Genomic DNA, 23,141 nt, shown 5'->3' with positions numbered 1-23,141 from the left:
CATGCCTCGTAATTATGAAAAATCAAGATCACCATTTACAACATTACCTGCCCAGGCCCACATTAGCTCCTCTGTGCAGTCAGGGGACACAGAGGCATTTTCAGCTTCCTCACAATGCGCTATGATGTGTCTAGGTGGCTCTAATCCATTCCTCCTGAGTCCCTAGATATCACTTTCTTTTACAAAGAAACAAAATACTGAATTCTGACCTGTGTACAATGCAGGCTGAGTTATAGCCTCCCCGTGGCACCTCTAACAGAAAGTGAAATCCCTTTACGTTGGGAAATTCATTGCAGTACTTTATGGTATTGATTTATTTTAAACTTGGCTGGCAGTTTCAAGGCCTGAATCCTAGAAATGCTGCAGGAGGTCTCCATTTCCTCTGATTCTGTAATACCACTGAGGACTCACTAGGGGAAATGAAACGAGGGGCTGGGAGCTTATCTACTGCTGCCCTCGTTTATCAAGACAGAACCTTGGGGAGTCTCCCCAGGTTCTGGGTCTAGAATGCATCTCTGGTTAGGACTTTCACTAGAACAGTACCCTTTCCCCCTGCCAGCTCAGTCCTGCACCCAGCAAAGCCTCACTATGCCAAGGAGAGTTTCTGACAAACCCTGAGATGTGACCTCTTCTCCTATCATCTGGCTGACAAGGTGCCCCTAAACCTACCTTCCAGAACCAGCCCAGGGCACCACCTCCTCCCGAAAGCTTTCCCTCCACTCTCTCCATGCTTCCTATAGGTTTCCCAAGTCACGCCTACTACAAACAAGTGTCCATATGGTATCCCCACTGCTAACCCGAGCTCCAAGAGGGCAACACTGTGGTCAACACCTCCACTGGGCAAGTGCCTGCCAGAGCCAAGAGGGCTCTTGCTCATTAAATCTGCCTTGGCCACAATCTTTCAACACAGGGCTGCAGGCAGCAACACGAATGACAGGCACACATGACAAAATCCTTTGCTTTACTCAAGATTCAAGGAGCTAAGTGTGTCGGGAGAACCCAGCAACCCTGCCATTTTGCTTTGAGTCCTCATCAACCTCCAATGCCCAGGCTAAGTTCACTCGGAGAGGACTCTGGCGAGGGCACTAGGGAACAGAGACAATGGGTCCTTGTACAAACGCCACAGACTGTCCTGCCAGCGCTCCCTCAGTGTCAGTGCTCCTGGCTGCCATCGTGTGGGGTGTGCTTTGGGTCTCCCACTTCCCAATCTTTTTGGTAATTTTGATGTCTCCTTTCTTACGTGACTTCTGCCTACTGTTGTCGGACCCTTGGTTATCCCAGCCATCCTCACCTAACCATGTTTGAGGCTGTATCAGTGTGACATAGAGGAACCCACACACAGGTGGCCTCACCTGAAGGATGAGATGGTGGCTCCGGTTGCAGTGTGCTCAGATACTTGTCAGACTCTGAAGGATGCACAAGGCGGCACTGCCCACTAACACCTAAAGGACCACCTGTGATGCTGTTTAAAGGGGAAATCGTACTCTGCCTCAAAATATAAACCCATCAAAAGCTACTTTTAAAGAGGCTGTAAGAGACAGAATAAAACAGTGGAATTTCCAGCCAGGTACCTTGTTTCAAATCCTGACCCTCAAAACCATAGGACAGTGATTCTCAGCTTGCCCATCAGCAGAAAACAGAACACTTATGTAGATGCTGTATGATAATACATGTAAAGTACTTAATTCAGGGTCAGACATAAAAGGGCAGTAAAGTCAGGTGGCCCCTTAAAGCAGGTTTTTATAACCAGAGCTGTTATTGTTTGTGGAGTTTCTGTGTGTCCCTGGGGTAAGAGGAAATGGGAGTTGGAAGGACCCCAGCCATCAGGGCAGCTTTACTCACAGATGGATGATTATAAGAGCGATTCTGATTTGCCCAGAGGGACGCTGTCTAGGAGGAGCCAAGGATGCCAGGGAGGAGGAGAATGTGAGCAGCAACAGCCTGGGCAGGCCTGTCCCTTTCACAGATGCTCTTGATGTCCTGCTGAGCTTCAAGGGACAGATTATCCCTGGGGGCCACCAGCCACATTACATAACCAACAGCTCAGCTTCCTCCTGTTCATAGGCAGGAGCAGGCAAGGGATGGCAACAGCAGGCACAAAAGCTGCTCAGGGGAGCTGCATGACCTTGCAAACACCAGCCTTCCCATGTGGGGAACACCCAGAAAACACCAGTAGACAGACCAGGCTCCAGATGTCTCGGATACTAGTTCCTAGGAATGTCAGGTCTTCACAGTGAAGATTCAGCTTTCAAACCCTCTGGATCTTCACTCACAACCCCTCCACTCATGCACAGCATCATGAAGTCTAGTGAGAAAGGAAGGGCTGGGACTTGCACTTAACAGACGGGGGCTCAAGAAGGTCAGAGGTTTCAGGTCTGCTTGGATAAAAGAATTTGTAATCACTGGTTAAATACACCCCCCACCCCAATGTGCTCTCTACTTTAACTAAAACCCCCATTGTTTAATGACCTAATCACCCATTCTAGGGTGAGGGTGGCGTTTCCCTCCTCTTACCCTCCCTTTGTTCAAGGCTCCACCAGCGACTAAGTGGGCGAGCCTCTGGAGTATAAGAATCAAACCTCTAATTTTGGCCCCTTGGGCAGTTTCGCCTTTCCCATAAAGCCGTCCTGGCTTACATTCTCCTTTGGTCTACCTACCTCGTTGTTCACCAGCACAACTGAGCTTCTTCAGAGAAGAGATGACCTCCCAACTGGAAACCTACTCAGTGCCAGACACCTCCCACCCACTTTACTCCTCTTAAAAGCAGCAGGTGCTAGGAGGGCTTTACTCATCTCAGAATGAGCGGGCACTTGGTGCTCAGTTGTTAGTTGAAGTCGGTTATAAAAACATGAGTTTTAAAGATGATTCAATGAGGTAACATACCATATTGGGTAAAGTCACCCATGGCTTTACTCCTTATTAGCTCTGTGACCTTCGGGAAGTTAATGAAGTAATGGGCATAAAGCACTTAGCCCAGGGATGACCAATAATTACCATCATCTCTGGTCATCTTCAGCACTGTTGCCTTCTCCTTTGGAGCCTAACCCCTCAACCCTCCACACTCACTCCTTCCCTGGGAGCCTGACCCCTCATCCGCCACCTCCCCAGGGAGGGCAGTCCTGAGGGAAGTGGGCATGTCTTAGGTGCTCCTGGGTTAGTTCATGGCTGTCCTGATGGCTGGGCCAGGAAGTCACAGTCAACACAGAAGGGACCTGGAGGCCTGTCTAGTCCTGGGTTCCCAATTTCTCACCTAAAACTCCCTTTTAAAATTTATCCCACAGCGATTCTGTTTTGAAGACTATGCTGTTTAAAACAAAATACATCAGTTGTTACAGAATGATTAGAAAACCTTAAAAAAAAAAACCCCGCAGAAACCACATCAGTTAAGCATTTCTTGTCCGTTTTTAGTGTCACTTCTAATTAACTTGATACCTAAAATGTGACACGGTTTGGGGTATAATTCCAGACAAAAGGAAGTAGATCTGACTGGCTTCCACAGCTTCAATGTGAGCAAACTTGCTTTGCCTGTTCTCAGATGAGCTGAAAAGGTTGGGAATGCCCCAGAAGACCATTAGGGGCCCAAGTAGAGGTTTGGGGACCTCACGTTAAACGCACCTCAACTCTTGTAATACAGGGGCAAAATGTGAAGCCAGGTTAAGGGGCCAACCTAGGTCACCAGCTTGTTAGCCCCAGAACCATATCTTTGAGCCCAGGCCAAGGATTAATATATCACTTATCACTTCAATTAGAAATTGGGCAGATTTCTTTCTCTGATGGTAGCTGCTTAACATCAGAGAAAGAAATCAGGCCCAATTTCTTGCTGAAGTGATAGCAGCTACCAAAATCACATGCAGCAAAGAATATTTTCTATGATCCCTCAGGTCACACCAACATCTGATTCCCTTTAGCAGGCTTGAGCTGCCTGCTTCAAATAAACAGCATTCAAAGGCCCTGGTTTTGAAAGGCCCTAGTAACCAAGATTTGTATATTAGACAGCAAACTTGGCCATGAATGCAGATTCCCTCATCCATAACTTCCCTGGTAACAAGTGGGTGGTGGCACCTGGAACATGAATTTGGCTGGCTCTCACTTTGGATAAGGCTTGTGACTGGCTGGTAGGAACCATTAGGAATTATTAAGCAATGTCAAAAAACGACAAATAAAAGAAAGATATAATCCATCATTAAGCAATCCTTAAAAATAGATAATTTTTCTGAAACAAGTCATTGAACAGTTGCCAAGAACAGCTTTGTTTAGGGAAAAAAATCTATTTGGTAATCATCAGAGGCAAGGCAACCACTCAAGACCACTGCCTAAAAAAAAAAACACTTCTAACTCAAGTCAAAGTGTACATATCTAAAATTCTACCATTTAACATTTCATTTAGGCAGTTTTTATAATAAGGCACTTTCACAACTTCTTGTGATTCCCAACAACCTCAATAAGATAAATATGATCCACTCTATTTTATGGATAATAAACCCAGAGAGATAAAATAACTTGCCTCAGGTCACATAGCCAGTAAACCACAGAAATGGGACTCAATCCTAGATAATCCACTAGGCAACATACCTTTCAGAGGAAACCTTTGTTTCCAACCCAAAGTACATTTCCGTTCACTGTTGTAAAACACTAAAATCATGTAACCCTGATTTAAATATTACTCTGAAATCTACAATCCTAGATTGGTGCGGGTACTGGGGATAAGTATGTTTCCTATCTGCAGTAGAGTCAGAGCCACAACAACAGGTCTAATAGGAAAGCAGGCTAGGAATCCAGACACAAACTCCGTGCCTTCATTGGTCTCCAGCTGCCCCCTACTTCTCAGCTCCCCTTCCCAGTAAAATTCCTCAGGAACAGTCATCAATACCACCATTGGTTCTCAAAGTGTGGTGTGCAGTTTGGGAATCCATGAAACTAATAAACTTTTTCATAACATTCAGACTTTATTTCCCTTTTCCCTTTCATTCTCTCCTAAGTGTATAGTGGAGTTTTCTAGAAGTTTCATGATGAGAGACATGACACCAGGTTATAATACAGAAGCATATATGAGAATCCAGCTGACTATTAAGGCAGATACTAAAGAGATTTGCAAAACTATAAAACAGGGCCATTCTACTGTTTCACTGAAAATAGTTTTTTTCATAAATTATAATACTTATGTTAACATGTAGTCAATCTAGTTAGTATTTATATTCACTTGAAAGGAACATTTAAAACATGTTTTAATTTCTAATATTACAAATATCCATAGATAAAACCTAAAACAAAAGCTCTCTGAGACATTACTCTATTCTCTCACTATCTCCAATTATTCTTTCATTCCCTCTCAAACCTATTCTAGTGAATGGTTTTCCCCATTATGTGCCACCAAAATTGTTCATGAGCACTAAGGCCTTCCCAGGTGTTAAGTCCAATGGTCCATCCGCAGTCCTCATCTCACTCAATCTACCAGCATATATGCCATGGCTGATTACTTCTTCCTCCTGAGGTATTTTCTTCACCTGGCTTCCAAGAGACCATATCCAGGTCTCCAATCCGTGGTTTCTTTTCCCCCCAATCTCAACGTTGGATGGCCCAGACTCAGTTGAATCTTCTCTATATTCACTGTAGTACCTTGGCCATCTCTAAATTTTATTTCTAGACCAGACCTCCTCTCTGAACTCCACATTCATCCAACTGTCCATTCTACCTCTGTAGTTGGCTTCAAAATAGGAATTCCAAACTTTCAGATGACTAAAACCTAACTCTCCAGCCAAACCTGTTCCTCCTAATGTCTTCCCAATTTCATCTGATGGTAACTTTATCCTTCCAATGGCTTCCAAGGCCAAAACCTTGAAGTCATCCTTCCTTTCTTATATTCAATCCAGCAGGAAATCCTGTTGGCTGACTTCAAAAACTCACCCCAAATCCAACCACCACCTCCCCCGCTCCCTCTCACCTGGGTTATTCCAGTAGCCTCCCATCTCATCCCCTCACTTGCTCAACCCTTAAGCTTACTTTTAGCACAGAAGTCATAGTGACCCTTTTAAAAGATTACATATCAGGTAACTGAATACACACCAATGTGTTTCTATCTTATCCAAGAATAAAAGCCAAAATCCTTACTAATTGACTATTAAGCAATGTCAAAAAACGACAAATAAAAGAAAGACATAATCCATCATTATAAGGCCTATTCTAATTGACTCCTAGTTGCCTCTCTAGGCTTTCTTCCTACACTCCTCTCGGTTTACTACATCACCCTTAAGCCTTTATGCTGGCTGTTTCCTCTGGAATGCTCTTTTGCCAGAAATCCTCATGACTCACTCCCTAAACTCCTAACCTTTAATGCTCAAATGTCACCATCTCAAGGAGACCCACCCCATCTCTTCTACTTCAAAACACACCTCCAGCCCCACCTGTCCTCCCAGCATTCTGATCTCCCTTATCCTGTCTACACCCCTCCCCCCAGCACTTAGTACTTTCTAACATATCACCTATGTTATCTGTCTCCCTACGAGAATGTCTCCACAACTGCAAGAATTTGTTTTGTTCACTAATGTATCTTCTGTGCCTAAAATCATCCCTGCCAAATAGTTTCCCAATAAGTCAATATATGGAATCAGCTTCTCCATCTATAAAGCCTAGTGGGAGAAAAAGGTATTTGGACTCAACAGACCTTCCCAATTTTAGCCAGACAGATAGAGCTCAAGTCATAATTGATTTGGTTAATCTTTTGGTTAATCCTCACCTGAGGATATTTTTCCCCCACTGATTTTTAGAGATTGGAAGGGAGAGTGGGGTAAGAAAGAGAAACATCAATGCAAGAGACACATTGATGGGTTGCCTCTTGCACCCCCCCACCTCCCCGATCCAGGTCAATATCAGGCCTGCAACCAGGTACACGGCCTTGACTGGGAATCAAACCCAGACCACCCTTCATTCTGTGGGCCAATGTTCTAACGACTGAGCCAAACCGGCCAGAGCATAACTGACCTGAAACTTTTAACAAAAGGCTCAGCACCTGGTCACACAGACTTGGGTCCAGGCCCATAATTCTAAGTGCCCAGCTAGGGCAGGATAGGTTACACTCAAATAGGAACCAAAAGATCAAGTACTGTGCTGTCTTTATTAGCTGTCAGCCTGGGACACCATGTACCTAACTTTTTCTTCTCTCAAGGTCACCTATTTCTCTCACTTGCAGGCATCACTCCTATTTAGCTACACTTTGCCCTGCGAAACAGCACAGATATCAAGTGTGGATGTCCAAATGGAAGTCATGATCTCAATTAGTTGTGACAACCCCATAATCCTAACCCAAATTCAGGCCCCTCTTCCAATGACAACTTTCTTCCTATTCCAGGGCAAACTTGAATTCTAAGGGGTTTTTTAAAGTGGAAAAAGATGAGATGGAAATGGGAAGTGACAGCATGAAATACAATTAAAACACTCTCTAGCCAACCCTTTTGGGGGTTTTAACGTGGTATTAACCCAAATCTAGCTTTAGGGAACATGCTTCTCTTCCTCATGAGCAGGACTGGCCTGGCATCTGGAAGGTACTCATAAATGTTCATGGAATGGAACAATTAAAGCAAGTGACTCACTCTAGAAATAAATTCAGTGAGAGCACTACAGATGCAACCAGCTCAACACAGTATTTACCAAGTCCAACTAGAAATCTGAGGGTGATGAAAAGAAAGGAGGGTGACTAAAAACCCACCCAGATGATGGAGGGCTCTGTGTCTCATGTGCTAAGGCCCCCTCCTTCTGACCAACCACCAGGATCAGCCCCATCTCCATCACCTCATCTCAAGGCTTCAGCAAAATGTAAGAGTAGCTTACTTCCAGCTTGCCATATTAAGAAAAAGGGCAAAAGAAAGGAGTGGCATGAGTAAGATATACCTGCCTTTAATTTAGGATAGAGTTGCAAAGGAGAAACAAAATGGTACATGTGAAAATACCTAGCAAATACGGGTCAATGTTCTTTTATTCCCTTCCCACAAAGAGATTCCTGTTAAGGAAAAGAATTCAAATCTGACCAGAACACTAGCTAGCATTTGTATATTCTGCCGTTAATCTCCCACATCTAGTACGTTCTTCTACTTCCACATCTGGCCAGTTGTCTAGCTAATTCTCTGCCCTGAAGATCAAGGCACTCCTTTATCCTAAGTGCCACGCAACTGCAGTTCAACAACATTCCTTACTAGTGTGAATAAAGCTGACCCAATGGTCTCCACTCACCCAAATTGGTGGAGTCTCTCAAATGTGCTAAGGTCCCTCTGGCCTCAGGTCCTTTGCAGAGGCTAGATTGTCTACCTGGAATGCTCCTCCTTGCCCCCAATTTCCTACTCTTGCCTCTGGCCACCATCCCCTGAAAGGTCAGTTTTCCTTAACTCTTCTCATTTGTTGCAAAGAGACTATAATAAATATTGAGTAATGTTTGTCTCCCCAACTAAGCTGCAAATTTCATGAGGATGGGGCAAATTTCTGGTGTTGCTTACCACTGTTACCCCAGAGCCTAGCACAGTACTTGACAAGGGAAAGCTCATAATAAATGTGGGCAATAATGTACATAAGCAAAGCCTTCCAGGTAAGAATCCTCACTCACAGTCTTTACAGTGTATAAGAATGGAGAAACCATCTGGTATCTAGAGTAGGAAAATGGCTATATTATGGTACATATAATGGAAGCCATACTTTCAAAGTATGACATGGGGAAATGCTCACATCAGCATAGAGTGAAAGAGCAGGAAACAAAGCTGTAACTAACCACAGCATGATGGGAACTGTGTAGAACTGGATGTGCAAGTAGAAGGGATACAATTAGGGATGGCATTTATCCTCTGAAAAAAATTGCCCGTACCCTTTTGTACATTGTCTACAGTAAGCCTTTATTAATTAATGAGAAAACACGTTTCTAGGAAATGTAAGAACTCAACTCCAATGCAACTCCACTCAGAAAACTTCTGGACATTCCAACTCATACTCAAATAATCCCATATATCTCCTCACCAAGACTTGGGGGATCTTTGATAACAAGCACTTACTAGTAGATCTCTTCAATCCTGCATTTCCCAACTCCCTAAGGGCCCGCCCCAGAGCCCAGGGTGACCAATCCAGTCCAGGAAGACTGCATGCACAACAAAAAGAGTACACTCACCTAGTTTAAAAACAACCAAGATGCTTTGCCCTGAATTTTAAGCAGCACATGTGACCTGGTCCATTCTGGTTTCAAGTTCAAAGGCATCTGGCCGGTCCTGTGGGTTAGCAGCTAACATATCTTTCAAGAGCTGCTTGATCCCCTCAGACATGGAAGTCCTGCGTTTCTGGGGGATGTGCAACTCCATCTTTGGATTTTCTAGCAGCGCCTCACCAACAGGGACGATCTCGGTCCCCTGTTTGATATAGGTCCCCAGGAGCTCCTTCTTGGTCTCAGAGTCAATGAAAGTGATTCTTTCTATCATTGCCCAGATGATAATGCCCAGGGCAAAGATGTCAGCCTTGGCTGTGTAGTGTCCCTCCCAGACTTCAGGGGCCATGTAGAGTGCTGGGCCGCAGGCTGAGGACAGCCAGTACTTACTCACATTCACATTTTTGTTGTTTTGATTACCCTCTTTGCCTCGGGGGCTAGCCCAGCACAGACCTTGCTTAGTCCAAAGTCTGCCACCTTGAGGATGGGGGTGCCAGACCTCTCCGTGATAAGGATGTTGTCTGGCGTTAGGTCCCTGTGCACGATGTGGTTTTTGTGCAGGAAGGCAATGGCGCTTGTGGGCTGTAGCATGAAGCTTTTGTTGGTGGCTGGGTCCGGCCTCCGGGACAGGACGTACTGATTCAGGTCTCCACCTTCACAGAACTCCATGACAAACCAGAGATAACAGGGCTCCTCAGCATAACCCAGGATCCTTTCTCCTAAATCAAAGGAAGACCGGAAAGAGCTTGAGTGAGATGGGCACATTCACACCACCTTGAGGCTATAGGAATGCAGTCTATTAAAGTTAAAAGTGACAGTGGTGACAATTGCTCCAATCCAGGAGGACCAGTAAAATTGGCATGAGCCAACTCTACACAGCCAGCCCATCTCTACTCACACAGGATGAGTGAAGGGACAAAACATGGTATGACACAGGCTGCAGGACTGGCATCAAGCACCTGGATTTGGAATTAAGGGTGCCTGGTCTGTAACTCTGGTTTACTGCTGACTGGGTGAACAGCCAGGAGGCAATGCAGTTTACCTTTCCAAGTTTCTACTCCTGCTTCTTCACCTCTAAATGGCCACATGTAACCACTTACAGAGGCCATTTGACATTCAACTTAATGTTTACCGCTACCTAAGGAGGTAGGAGACAGCTCCATCTTATAAAATGAACCTGTGGCTCATAGAGACTCAGAATTCACAGACTCAAATCCATTTGACTGCGAAACCATTGCATTTCTTTTTTTAAAAAAATATATTTTATTGATTTTTTACAGAGAGGAAGGGATAGGGATAGAGAGCTAGAAACATCGATCAGCTGCCTCCTGCACACCCCCTACTGGGGATGTGCCCACAACCAAGGTACATTTCCTTGGCCGGAATCAAACCTGGGACCCTTGAGTCCGCAGGCTGACGTTCTATCCACTGAGCCAAACCGGTCAGGGCAACCATTGCATTTCTTTATACTGTTTCCAAAGAGGCAGCACCATATCACCCATACCTCCCAGGGCTGCTGATGAGACAAGGCAAAGCATGTGAGAAGACTGTTAAATGTTTGTTATTCCATGCCAAGCAAATGACCTTCCCTCCCTTCTTTGTAACTTGTATACTGATTCTTAATACATCTAGAACTGAACTACAATTCTGTTTATTCCAGAGGCACATTCCAATTCATCAGTTTTCTGCTAGCCCACCATATGCCTATCACAGTGAGTACAACACCCCCATCTCTAATGAAGCTTGATTTAAAGGGGGTTACCACTATTTCAAAGGTAGGTAGGAGTTGCCAGATCTAAAGAAATGAGAAGGGACAAGACTTAAGTTACCCCTAAAGGACAGGCTGTACATCAGCAGGGAGAAGAAAGAAGGGAATTCTAGGCTGAGAGATGGAATGGATTAACAGAACAAAGAACAAATGGACTAGAGGTATAAATAGAAGTCTGATGGGAACAGTGGAGTCTGAAGTAGATGTATAGGTGGAATCACATTGTATTGGCTTGAAACCCCAGCTCTTATCTTTCCGTCTTTTCTTTTGAACCATAGAAGCTCCAGAAAAGCTGGTGACTGGCATCTCCACACAAATCCCAATATTCTTTCTTTTTTTTAGTTATTATTTTATTTTTTCCATCACCATTTACCCCCTCTATACCATCTTCCACCTCCACCCATGGTGCCCTTATGTGAAGTTATTTGATAACTACCCGTGCCCCAGAAGCTAAGCCTAAAGTAGACAGATGTCTTAACTAGCTGATGAGGCTGGGCCTGCCCAAGATTGTCACATGGATCATTCATGACTATGCCAGGGCCTAAGGACAAGTCCTATGATCCCCAGTATGGTGTCTCCCTTCTACTAAAAAGGAGGGCTATACACAGCCTCGCCTGGAAGGTTTCTTGTTACTAGTTATTTACTTCATTATAAAGAGAAGTAGTGATCCAGGATATCCCGTCCCCTTCCAACCCAAATGGCCCCCAAATTACCAGAGCATAGTCTACCAAAGCCAGTGGTTTAGGAATTCTAGGTTAAAGCAATAAAATTGGCAAGGCAAAACCCTTAGGTTTCTGACCATGATCTGACAGGTCTTATTTCCCCTGTAATTATATAATTTGTTTGTTTAATCACTCACAATCAAAGTAATACAGGTAGAACCAGTTTAGGGCAGATAGGTTTCTTTCTTTCTTTTAAAATCAGTTGTTTCCCATCTCATAATCCTCTTTCTAGGTCATCGGCTCTAGTGGGCTGAGGTTCTTTATCTATAAAATGAAGTGGTGATCTGAATCCTGAATCAATCTAGACTCTAGAATAAAAACTCATAAACAGGAGCAAGACATGTCTGCTGGTGGTAGAGCCAGAAAGGAAAAGATTAAAAAAACATCAAATCCCTTCTGCAAAGGCCACATCAGAAAACAGGGAAACTTTTTCAATGAAACAGTGGGGAAAGAAAGGGTGGGGAGTGGTGATTATTTTATACACAAAGTTGGGAACTATGGCAACTAAAGTAAAAAGAAAACAAGTCTGCAAAACAGACTACTATGTAAGTCCAGGTTATGAGAATCCAGGGAAAGAAAAAAATACCCTAAGTGAGTGAGTGGGTGGGGCAGATGGGACCCAGGACTGAAGAGCCTGGGAAGTGAGCGAAGCTTAGGAGATGGTTCGGGGATGGGGGAGGGAGCTGTTTATTGAGAGGAAAGCACTGGAGAGGAAACATTCTTAGATTCAGACACAGCATCCATGAGCGTGACAGAATGGAAAACTGGGGAACGCAGCTACTTGTCCTAGCGACAAAAGGTACTTCTTTGCACAGGCTCATTTCACCAGAAGCTGACGCATGTTTTCACGTGGAGTCCCCAGGAGCCCACTAAAACAAAAAAAACAAAAAAACCCCAAAGAAACACACGAAGAGGCTGGTCAGACTCCCAGTCCTTTCCTTCAGGCAGATTGCCTACCTGGGCCTCTCAGCTATCTCACAGCAAGGCAGAGGGAGGGGAGGTGGCACTCCATGCAATTCCCTCAAGAAGCAGGCCGAGCTGAAGTAACAGGAAGAGCGCCGACCAGAAGGCAAGGAGTCCCGCGGGTGTACTGAGTGGTTTCTTCGTTCAAAGGAAAACATGGAGAGACTGAGGCATGATGACTAGAACGCTGGGCAAGTCCCTGAACCTCTCTGAGCCTCAGCCTTGTAATCTCCCAAATGGGAACGGCACCTACTCCACAGATTACTGTGAGTTAAGTCACAGGCACGAAATACATGTACCAAGTGTCAGATACTTTGGAGCACCACATCCTGCCTACCACTAGCATCACTGTTCCTACCAGATCTCAGCCTGGTCCTGGGAAGTCACTGACTTCAATAATCCTGGTGCTGCCGGCCATGTGTTAGGCAAGAGATGAAACAGATCAGAAAATGAAAGTCCATGATTCCATATCACATTTCACAGGCCTATAGCCAAAACCCATAGCTAGACCAGACCACATTTTTTTTTAGGTGATCTCTATCTAAAAAGCATCCCCTCCCTCAATCTGCGTGTACCTTTATGGGACCAGCTTGAATGCCAACCTACTAACACTTGCCTGATCTCCCAGTGAACTTGCCTCTTCTGAGCAGCCAAGGCCCTGGTCTTATAATTTACCAAGGTGACTGAATTGGAGAAGGGAAACTGGTCAAACTTTTGTGGAATTACCAAACACTTGTCCTGAAATGACACTAATTCCTGGGCCCCAAAAAGTCACTGGGGTTCGCCAGTCGGAGTAGGGGCTTACAGTCAGGTGATCCATGGAGCTTTAGCACAGGTCCATCTCACAGTGGTCCTGGTGGGTCCCCGAGCCAGCCTGTGGTGACTTCCCCAGTTTCAGAATGTATAATTGGAATAGACACATGCAGCAACTAGCAGAATCCCCAAACGAAATTTAAAGGTTTTATTTTTAACAGATAGAAAAAAATGAACTTTACTTAAGTTTATAATTCCCTATTTTGGTATAATCGGACCAAAGTTTCTATAAGATTAATGAGAGTTAAAAATTTAGCTTCCCAGAAGGGAAGAAAATAGCAAGACTGTTATTTGGAGGTTGTAAGGATTTGAGGTAAATTAACCTGGGAGAGTCCACTGGGTTCCAGGTACAATTTTAAAGGCTCATTATGTAAGCTGTCTCATCTCACTGGACACTGTTTTAGAGATGGTAAACCTGAGAACAAGAAATAGGGTGTCATTCTGCCTGAGGAGCAGGGAAAGGTGGGGAGAGAGGCAGGCTGAGAATCATTGCAAGCAGGGTCCTTGAGCTGTGTCTCCTAGGATGAAGGGAGAAGCAGAGCACAGTGGGGTGTGAGTTTGCAGCGAAGGACCCCAGTAATCTGGGGTAATCAGAAGAGAGCTGCAGTAGGAGATAGTCACCAATGAGACTGGAGATGGAGCTGGAGTCAGGTCATGAGAAATGGTATCTGGCAGACAAAAGGATTTGAAGTTCAACTGGAAGACATGGGAAATAACTAAAAGTTCTTGATCTATTTTAGAAAACATACTGCTTACTGAATCTAAGAAATCATTGATTTTAAGACATACCATTTAAGTAAGATCGACAAGCTGCTGACAACACCATGCTAGGCTATTGACTAAGCCGAGTTCTGACTTCAGAGATGTTAACATGTGAAAGAGCATGTCTGAGAATTGATGAAACAGTTCCCTCTGGAAGCATAAGGAGTTAGAGATGGAATACTCATCAGGAGGTTTTGAAAGCCCAAGAACTGATGGCTGGCAAGGGAGGGGTGAAGAGAGGATGGGAGAAAGAGGTCTTGGAGGTTTAGAATCAATAGAACTTAGTGACTTATCACATGTTACGAGATGGACAGGAAGAATTCAGAGAAGACTCTACTCTAGCCAATTCTCTTCTTACTCCAAACCCCTACCTACTTAGATGATAATTATATCCCCTGTCACAGGTGAGGAAATTAAGCCTCAAAAGATTAAATAACTTACCTATGGTCTCATAGCCAGTGAGCTTGGATTCTAATTGTGAGCTCCACTATTGCCTTAGTGCCAGCAGCAGAATTTATCACCTACATGTTTTATTTCCATTTCGACCCAAGTTCCTTGTTAAGTAGACTCTTATGTATAGGATGTTGCCAAGGAGTTTAATGTTCACCCAGTCTGATTCAGGTTCATTTTCCAATAGAGAACTAATTATGATTTTGACTTAAATATGCTGAGATGCTAGATCAGCATATGTGTCACAGATCTTAAAAATGCTCAATCCATTTGACATAATCCCATTCAAGCAATTTATTCTAAGTGAAGAGTACCAAAAAGACAAAAAACAAAAACAAATCCCCTACCACCACTAGCAACAAAAAAGATACACCAACACCAAAAACAATCAGAACTGGTATTCCATACAGCACAGTAAAAGGGAAGCATTGGAAACAACTATCCAAGAGTAGTTGACAGTTAATTTATGATTACCACTTAGTTTAAAGGCCAGTTATACTTCAACAAAATTTACTTAAATAAAAAAACATGTCATAAGTTTAATGACAAGTTAAAAAAAAAGAATATAAAATTGTAATATTGGAGAAAAGGGATTAGAAAGGAAACTAGAAAAATGAAGTTTGAAATTTGTTGACTACTACCATCCCTGTTCTTGATTAGTTAAGAATTATACATTAGCATATTTTAAAGAAGTGGCACAGCTAAAGATCTCAGTTCTGAGAAACTGCTGAAGACAAGGACCCAGCTTAGCATGTCTTCCCAAGGAAAAGATGAGCATATAGACCAGCGGTTCTCAATCCATGGGTCAAGACCGCTTTAGCGGTCGAACAACCCTTTCACAGGGGTCGCCTAAGACCATCCTGCATATCAGATATTTACATTACGATTCATAACAGTAGCAACATTATAGTTATGAAGTAGCAACAAAAATAATTTTATGGTTGGGTCACAACATGAGGAACGGTATTTAAAGGGCCAGAAGGTTGAGAACCACTGATATAGACCAACCTCTTGTCCCAGTCTCAATGACCTTGGGCTGTTACTGTAAGACAGTGATGGCGAACCTATGACACTCATTTTTTTGGTTGATTTTTCTTTGTTAAATGGCATTTACATATATAAAATAAATACCAAAAATATAAATCTTTGTTTTACTATGGTTGCAAATACCAAAAAATTTCTATATGTGACACGGCACCAGAATTAAATTAGGGTTTTTCAAAATGCTGACACGCAGAGCTCAAAAGGTTCACCATCACTGCTGTAAGATGTTGGGGGTAGGGAGGTCCAGTGTCAACACAGCAGAGTATGTTCAAAGTACTTCTTAAGATTAGTCAATGTCATTGTGCACTAGAGAATGGACCCGTTAGGGTGGCTGCCAGAGAAACACAGTGTTTCACAGAAGCCAAGAGGCCAATTATGAACCCATAGGCCTAGAAGAAAGGACAAGGAGACAGCCAGGTCTGTGGTCAACATCATCCCCACTCTTGCACCTCCATGGCCATGTGACTCTGGGCAAATGTCTAAGAGGCTATGAATAGGGCATGCAGCCATGTAAATTAAAGACATCCAGAATTTGAGTCACTAAATAGGGCTTCTGGCCATAAGGACCCCAAAGGCCATATTGGAGGTAAAAAGAAACGGATGTTCTATTAAGAAGCTAAGCTCTCCTAGAATTTTTACATACTATAAAAAGCCCTACCCAACGCAACCCCAATTAACCAAAGCTCTCAAGTAAGGGTTGTTTCTATCTCCTGGGGCTGGGATCTAAAATCCCCAGGGCACACAGAAGGAAGGCAGTTGGATGGTAGCAAGGGAGAATTTCTGCCTGGTTGTCCCAAGACATTCAAGAACAGAACAGAAAGGAGGTAAAGGGTGCCTGGCAGCTGAGACATTTAGAGAAGGCACTGACAGAAATCAGCAGTGCCACAAATACTGAGCATATAGACCAGTGGTTCTCAACCTTGGCTGCACATTAGAATCATCTGGGAATCTTTTTTAAAATCCTGATTTCTGGGCCTCGTCCTCCGGAAATTCTGTTTCTTTGTTATGGGGTGGGGCCACAACATTAGTCACAAACAGAATTTCCGGAGGATGAGGCCCAGAAATCAGGATTTTAAAAAGATTCATTACTAATGTTGTGGCCCCACCCCATAACAAAGGAACAGAAGTTCCAGAGGACGAGGCCCCAAAATCAGGATTTTAAAAAGATTCCCAGGTGATTCTAACGTGCAACCAAAGTTGAGAACCACTGATATAGACCAACCTCTAGTCCAAGTCTCAATGACCTTGGGCTGTTACTGTAAGATGTTGGGGGTGATTACAGATCTTAAAAATGATTTCACACAGAAACCAATGGCTACTAAAAAAGGTTTCCCCAGGCAATATATAATTAAAATTAAATAATAGCCATTGGTTGCTGTGTGAAATATGCTTCTGCCCACTTAACGATCCAGAAGAACAGAACCACTCAGAACTTAAGCCACCTGTCCCAAGAGTGCAGCACAGCTGTTAGTGCCTCAGTTGTCTCACCTGTAGAATAGGGGTAATTACAGTATTGACTTACAAGGGTGGTTGTGGGGACTGAATCAGTTAACAGGTGTAAAACCTTCAGAACAGACCTGGCACACTGCAATCAGTAAGTTTTAGCTCTTATTAACAGTGTGAAACTGAAACCAACACCTCCGGACTCCAAGTCAATACCAGTGTTCTACTGTATCCCATTAATTTCCAACGCCCCTAATGCTGCCTTTTACCTATGTCACTGTCATGAAAGCCAAAGACCACCATTCAGCTCTCTGCCTTCACTAGAGGACTCCCTAAACTCTGAGACCCCAAGCACAGCAGAGAACTCAGAATTGCTTTCTAGAGCAGCGATCACCAACCGGTGGTCCTCAGACCACTGGTGGTCCTTGATGTCCGAAAGGTTGGCAACTGCTGTTCTAGAGGCCTGGGCACTGATGACCTGGTACTGAGCCCAAGGTTTCCCAAGGCAATCAACAGGCTGGGGGGAGTTTTCAGGCTGACAACCAATCCACTGCTAAGACCCCGGTCTCCCTCACCTCACTATACTCCCCCTCATAACCCCCTCCCCCAGCTTACTAAAGTCTACTTCCTTCCCTGTTTCTCCTTGCCTCTATACTCCCACAGGGAACCTCTACTGTTTTCTGGGATACCCATCACTCCTGACCTTCTGCTGGGATCATTTGGGCATATGTCTTCTGCCCGAATGAGGAAACTTTGTGTTGCCTCTTGTAATACAGTGCCTGGCTCACAGCCATCACTGGGCATCGGTGCACAGACACCACTGCCTCCCAAGGGCCGAGATTCCCACCCATGTCAAGCCACCTAAAGGTACTCCAAGAGCAGCAAACATCAAATAACTGGTAAAGCAGAGCTACTGTTTACCAAGTTTGGATAAGCTAGGTTCCTTGCTTTCTAATTTGGTTTTATGAGCCTGGAGAGTTTGTCCTGGTTTTTTTTAGTTTGTTTTGTTTTGTCCTTAGGATCAATGTGCGCGTTAAGAGAAAGCACCAGAATTTGAGTTTTACACTCACCTCAAGGCTTACCTGCTGTCTTTCTAAGTGGTAGTAATCATGAATTTAGTTTTAAGTGCTTTAGCAAAGGAAACAAGGAGATAAAAATGAACTGTTGCCCTAACCAGTTTGGCTCAGTGGATAGAGCGTCGGCCTGTGGACTCAAGGGTCCCAGGTTCGATTCCGGTCAGGGGCATGTACCTTGGCTGCGGGCACATCCCCAGTATGGGACGTGCAGGAGGCAGCTGATTGATGTTTCTCACTGATGTTTCTAACTCTATCCCTCTCCCTTCCTCTCTGTAAAAAATCAATAAAATATATTTTTTAAAAAGGAACTGTTGATGCCTTAGCATTTAAAAGTTAAATAAAGACACCAATTCATTAACCAAACAATTTACAGGATTGCTAATCTGGTGTTTGAACGCCTGGAGGCTCTCCTGAATGCCACCACTAACTCCTTTGGGGCAAGTCCTGTGCTTTTATGGGCTTCAGTTTCCTTCCCTGTGAAACAGAAAGCCAGACCGACACCTAAGACCGCTATGGACTCTGCAGCTTCTGTTATCTACATCATGGTCTGGGTAGGACTTGTTCCATGTATGTTCAGAGAGAAAAGGACAGACACAGAAGTCTATTAAACAAGGTTAGAGAAGACCAAGAACTGAATTTAAAAGCTGCCCTCTTCTTTTAGATATTGGATTATTTATGTGCCAAAATAATTTGTTAAGACGATAGAAATGCCTCTGAGCGTTCACTAGAGAGCTGATACTAATGTTGGGAAAACACTATTCTCCATTTGGCCCAACTGTGAAATGATTCCACCTTCTCTCTTCACTACCTACTCACATGTCCTAGGCTCCCTTCTTTCAGGCCCACCTTCTCTGCCAATTTCTGATTCTCATTCCTATTAATTCTTTACAATATTCTGTAGGAAGCCCTTGTTAATGAGCCAACCTTTTTCCTCCTGTGACCCGATTAGAATTTAAGTCTTCTACAGGTCCTCAAACTTTACAAATTAAGTTCCTTTAGGACAAGTCCAGACCATTCATTAACCATAGTAAAGGAGGAGACAGTCTGAGAATGAAGAGCCTGTAAAATACAGTGAGCTAAATAACACTACAGGGACTCAGTAAAAGTATAGAGTACAGGCATACCTTGTTCATTGTGCTTCCCTTTTTTTTTAAAACCAACTGAAGACCCTCCAACAGCAAAAAGATTCCGACTGGCTCCATTGTGATGATGGGAACCACACCTACTGGAGAAGGTGTGCCTGTACATAGATTTGGTTCAACTGAGACCTTAAGGCAGATGAACCCTTTTGTTCTGTTTTAAAATTACCCTAAACTGCTGAAGACGGGGAAAGGTGGCTACAAAGGATTTTCTCCTTAAATGACAGCTGAGCCAGATTATCTCTAAGATACCTTCCAGCTCTAACATTCCTGAATATCAGTATGTTGTAAAGTCAGCACCACACCGCAAAGTAAGACTGCTAAACTTTGGAAGCTGAAGCCGGGAAAATGGAGTAATTTGGATATGTGTTCTCCACTTTAAATATTTATAGCAAAAAAGTGTTCTCCACTTTAATATGAATAGCAAAGGACAAATAAACAAAAAACCCTGGATGCCTATTTACTGCTTTCTAAATTAACATGGATGTACATTTCAATGTGAGTTTCATAAGTGGAGGCAATGTCACTTCAGTGCTCCATCTCTGAGTCAAGAATATTACCTGGCCCATAACAGAAGCACATATATTAACATTCCAAACTACTGAAAGGAACATATTAAGTGACCTAAAGCAACATACTTCATTTCTATAGCTGTTTTAGTTCATAAAGGAAGAAAATACTAATGCTTCTGTCAACTAGGTGTTCCTAGGAAACGGGATGTGTTCCATGGTCAAACAAGTTTGGGAGACTTACTGCCCATCTCAAAGGGGATGACGGTAGAAGATTCAAAATACTGCCTAAACTTACTGAGGCAATGAGGTCCTCCTTATCTGGGCACTTACTGACACGCCCAGGCTGCACAGCAACCTGATGTCATCTTAGGGATAAAGGAATGCTCCCCACAGCCTTGAAACAACTTGTCCCAAGTCCCATGCAATCGGTTCCGACAAGCCATGATAAAAGTGAGTTTAACTCCAAAGCCCATGGTATCAACCACTGTTCACTGTGGAGTTGTGACAAATTCTCCAGGTGGGGGAAGTTTTAATAGTGTACAGTTGACTCTTGAACAAGGGCTTGAATTGTATACGCTGATTTTTTCAATAAATACTATAAATTTATTTTTTCTTACTCATGATTTTCTTAACATTTTTTTTTCTAGTTTACTCTATCGTAAGCATCCTATATAATAAAGATATAGTATGCAAATTTGGGAGTTTGGGCAGGGGGCGGGGCAGCAGCCTCTAGTGCAGTGTATAAAATACATCAGTAAGGCTTCTGGTCAACAGGAGGCTAATGACCAGACCACTCATTTCAGAGAAAGGGGTCTGAGAGTCAAGTGAAGAGCTTATAAGATACAGGTGAGCTAAAAGAATCTACTGGAAAATCCTTTCAAAACAAATATATTCACCCTGGGGGGAGCGTGTGCTTTTTGGGATGGATGGGGCAGGGATGGGCATATAAAGCGAAAGCCTATTTTGAAAAAGGACCCCAGGTGATAGTGATAAGTCATCATGTCCCTCAACCCACCGTCAAACAATGACTTGAAATGGGATAGGGAGTTCTCTTGGGATGTTTGTAAGAGCTTAAAGTCAGACAAAAGTTCCAAACAAAATGCCCTATCCAAACCCACCCCCAATCCTCTCCATTCTAAAAGGTTCATCCTGGGGTAGGGAGGGCACCATTACCAATTTGAAAGGCTCTAGGCCTTGAAGCAAGACAAATCTGAATTCACAGCACTTGATTTATAAAAAAGTTTGTAAAGAAAGCAGCAATACAACGTAACTTCCCTTATAAACTGAGTAACCATCATTGTTCGTGTCTAATCATTAATTTCACCATTTATAGAAAGAGGAAGGACTTTTAAAATTATTACCCAAAGTCACTTCTGGAGGACCATTAGGACCTAGTGGAGACTCAGATGAATAACCTCGGACCCTCCTAGCCCAAGGCCCTCTCCGCTCTGAACACGAGCAAGACGTGTGAGTGCTGAGAACCCAGGATGGGCTCACTCCCTAACTGCAATGAAAACTCGGAAGCTAGGGCTGCCTTCCCCTGGCAGGCGAAGCCCCCTGCCTCACTGAGCCCAGTCTTTCCGGTAAATAAAACCACTTCCATGCCAGCCTCTGAGGATTAAGAAACCGTTTAAGAATGTAAAGTGGGCGAAAAAGACGTTAGATATTGTGATGTGAGAGCTCTGGGCCCACCTGGGGGGTTAACTATTCCGCTGGCCCCAGAGGACTCGGCCAGAAAGCCGGCAGCTTGCGGACTGCCCTGGGACGCCGGGCTGGCGGCCTCGGAGTAAAAGAAAGAGTAGGAAGCAAGAGTTTGGGGGGTGGAGCTGGGGAAGGGGGCCGTGAGGATATTTGGAACCAGGCAGGGAGGGGAAAGAGGAGAGGCCCTGGAGAAGGAGGGGGCTTATGCAGTTCTTCCACCAACTCTGAACCCAGCCCCCTCCCCTGCCCTCCCGATCTTAAAAGTACTAGTCGTTTCTTAATGGCTCGCACGCACTGAGCACTTATTGAGACAATGATTAGAACTCAGCGAGCGCTTGTTATGAAAATACCAGTTAACGTCCGTCCCAGGGACCATTCTAGGTCCCAGGCTGAGACGCGGGCCCCAACGCCAGGGCCCGGAGAGAGAGGAGGGTGTGTCTGGGCCCAGCACAGAACTCCATGACAAACCAGAGATAACAGGGCTCCTCAGCATAACCCAGGATCCTTTCTCCTTTGAGCGAGGTCTCCACCCGGCGCAGGTAAAGCTGCGAGTTCTTGTTGCCATGGCTCATGCGCTGGGCTAGGCCGTTGCGCTGCAGGACACACTCCTCAAACTGCACCACGTTCTGGTGGCGCCGCTTGAGGCTGGTCAGGGCCCAGAACTCCGCCAGCGCCAGCTCCACGTTTTCCGGGGCGTCGCAGCGGATCTTCTTGACCGCCACCCGGGCCTGTATTTATGTTACCCGTTTTGTATTAACGTTCTATGTGCTTGTAATTCAAGTTTTCCATATCATAAGAATTAAAATTCCAGAGTTTAGTATTGAGAAGCGGGCGGCGGGGGGAGCAGCAGGGGCGCTGCCCGGGCCCCCCCTGCCTCATCCCTCCCTCCGGCCCCGGGACGCGGAGGAGCGGGTGCTTGGGTTGTGACCTGCGGGTGAAAGAATCGGTTAAACGACCAGGCCGAGGCGCGGAGGCAGGGAGCGCAGACCCGAGGGCGCCCCACCTCCTCCTCCTCCGGCCGCCGCGGCCCCTTTAAGACGGAAGCCACCGCGGCTGCTGGAACCCGGGAGGGGAGGGGAAAGCGGGAAAGACGAAACCACAGGCTGTGGCTTGGAGGGGAACTGGAGAGAAAAGCAACACCCCCACCACCTTCCCAGTTAACTGATCGTCTAGGAGTAGGAAAAACAAGTTCTCGCAGACTTTACGAGTTATTACAATCGCCTTAAGAAGCCACTCAGACTGTGGAAATCTTGTTTCCTGCCCGCCTCCCTGTGGGATCCCCCCTCCCGGCTTCCCGCCTAGTGTTCTCCAGCGTGTAAACCGTCCATTGAATTAAGTCCGAGCGGAGCCGAGCAGACCGACCCACGTCTCCAGGGCAGCGGGTGGAGAGCGTCGGCTTAAACTTTCGGCGGCCCTGCGTGCGCCAGGTCCAGGGCCCCGGACCCTTCCCCGGGGCCCGAGGCGGTGGGGAGAGCTCCAGCCCGAGCACTTACTTTTCCTCCGCAGACCGCGCCCTTACCTGGCCGGAGCCCCTCCACTTCCGGACGGCGGGTTTCCCCCCAGGAGTCTCGGGCTG

The 23,141-nt window shown here is 44.8% G+C and overlaps 1 protein-coding gene across 1 annotated transcript in view; it reads right to left on the bottom strand.

The window, feature by feature from the left end:
* The window catches only part of STK35 (serine/threonine kinase 35), a 41,068-nt gene that overhangs the window by 13,741 nt on the left and 4,186 nt on the right, over window positions 1-23,141 (bottom strand). The window contains 5 exon segments of the mRNA XM_015560213.1: window positions 9,143-9,610; window positions 9,613-9,888; window positions 22,062-22,293; window positions 22,395-22,493; window positions 23,085-23,138. Coding sequence (XP_015415699.1) covers window positions 9,180-9,610; window positions 9,613-9,888; window positions 22,062-22,293; window positions 22,395-22,493; window positions 23,085-23,138 — 1,092 coding nt within the window. The 3' untranslated portion in view covers window positions 9,143-9,179.

The sequence above is a fragment of the Myotis davidii genome, unplaced genomic scaffold (genome assembly GCF_000327345.1).
Source record: "Myotis davidii unplaced genomic scaffold, ASM32734v1 scaffold32, whole genome shotgun sequence".
NCBI lineage: Eukaryota > Metazoa > Chordata > Mammalia > Chiroptera > Vespertilionidae > Myotis > Myotis davidii.
The sequence above is the reverse complement of the archived record's forward strand: the minus strand, read 5'-3'. Positions and strand labels throughout refer to the sequence as shown.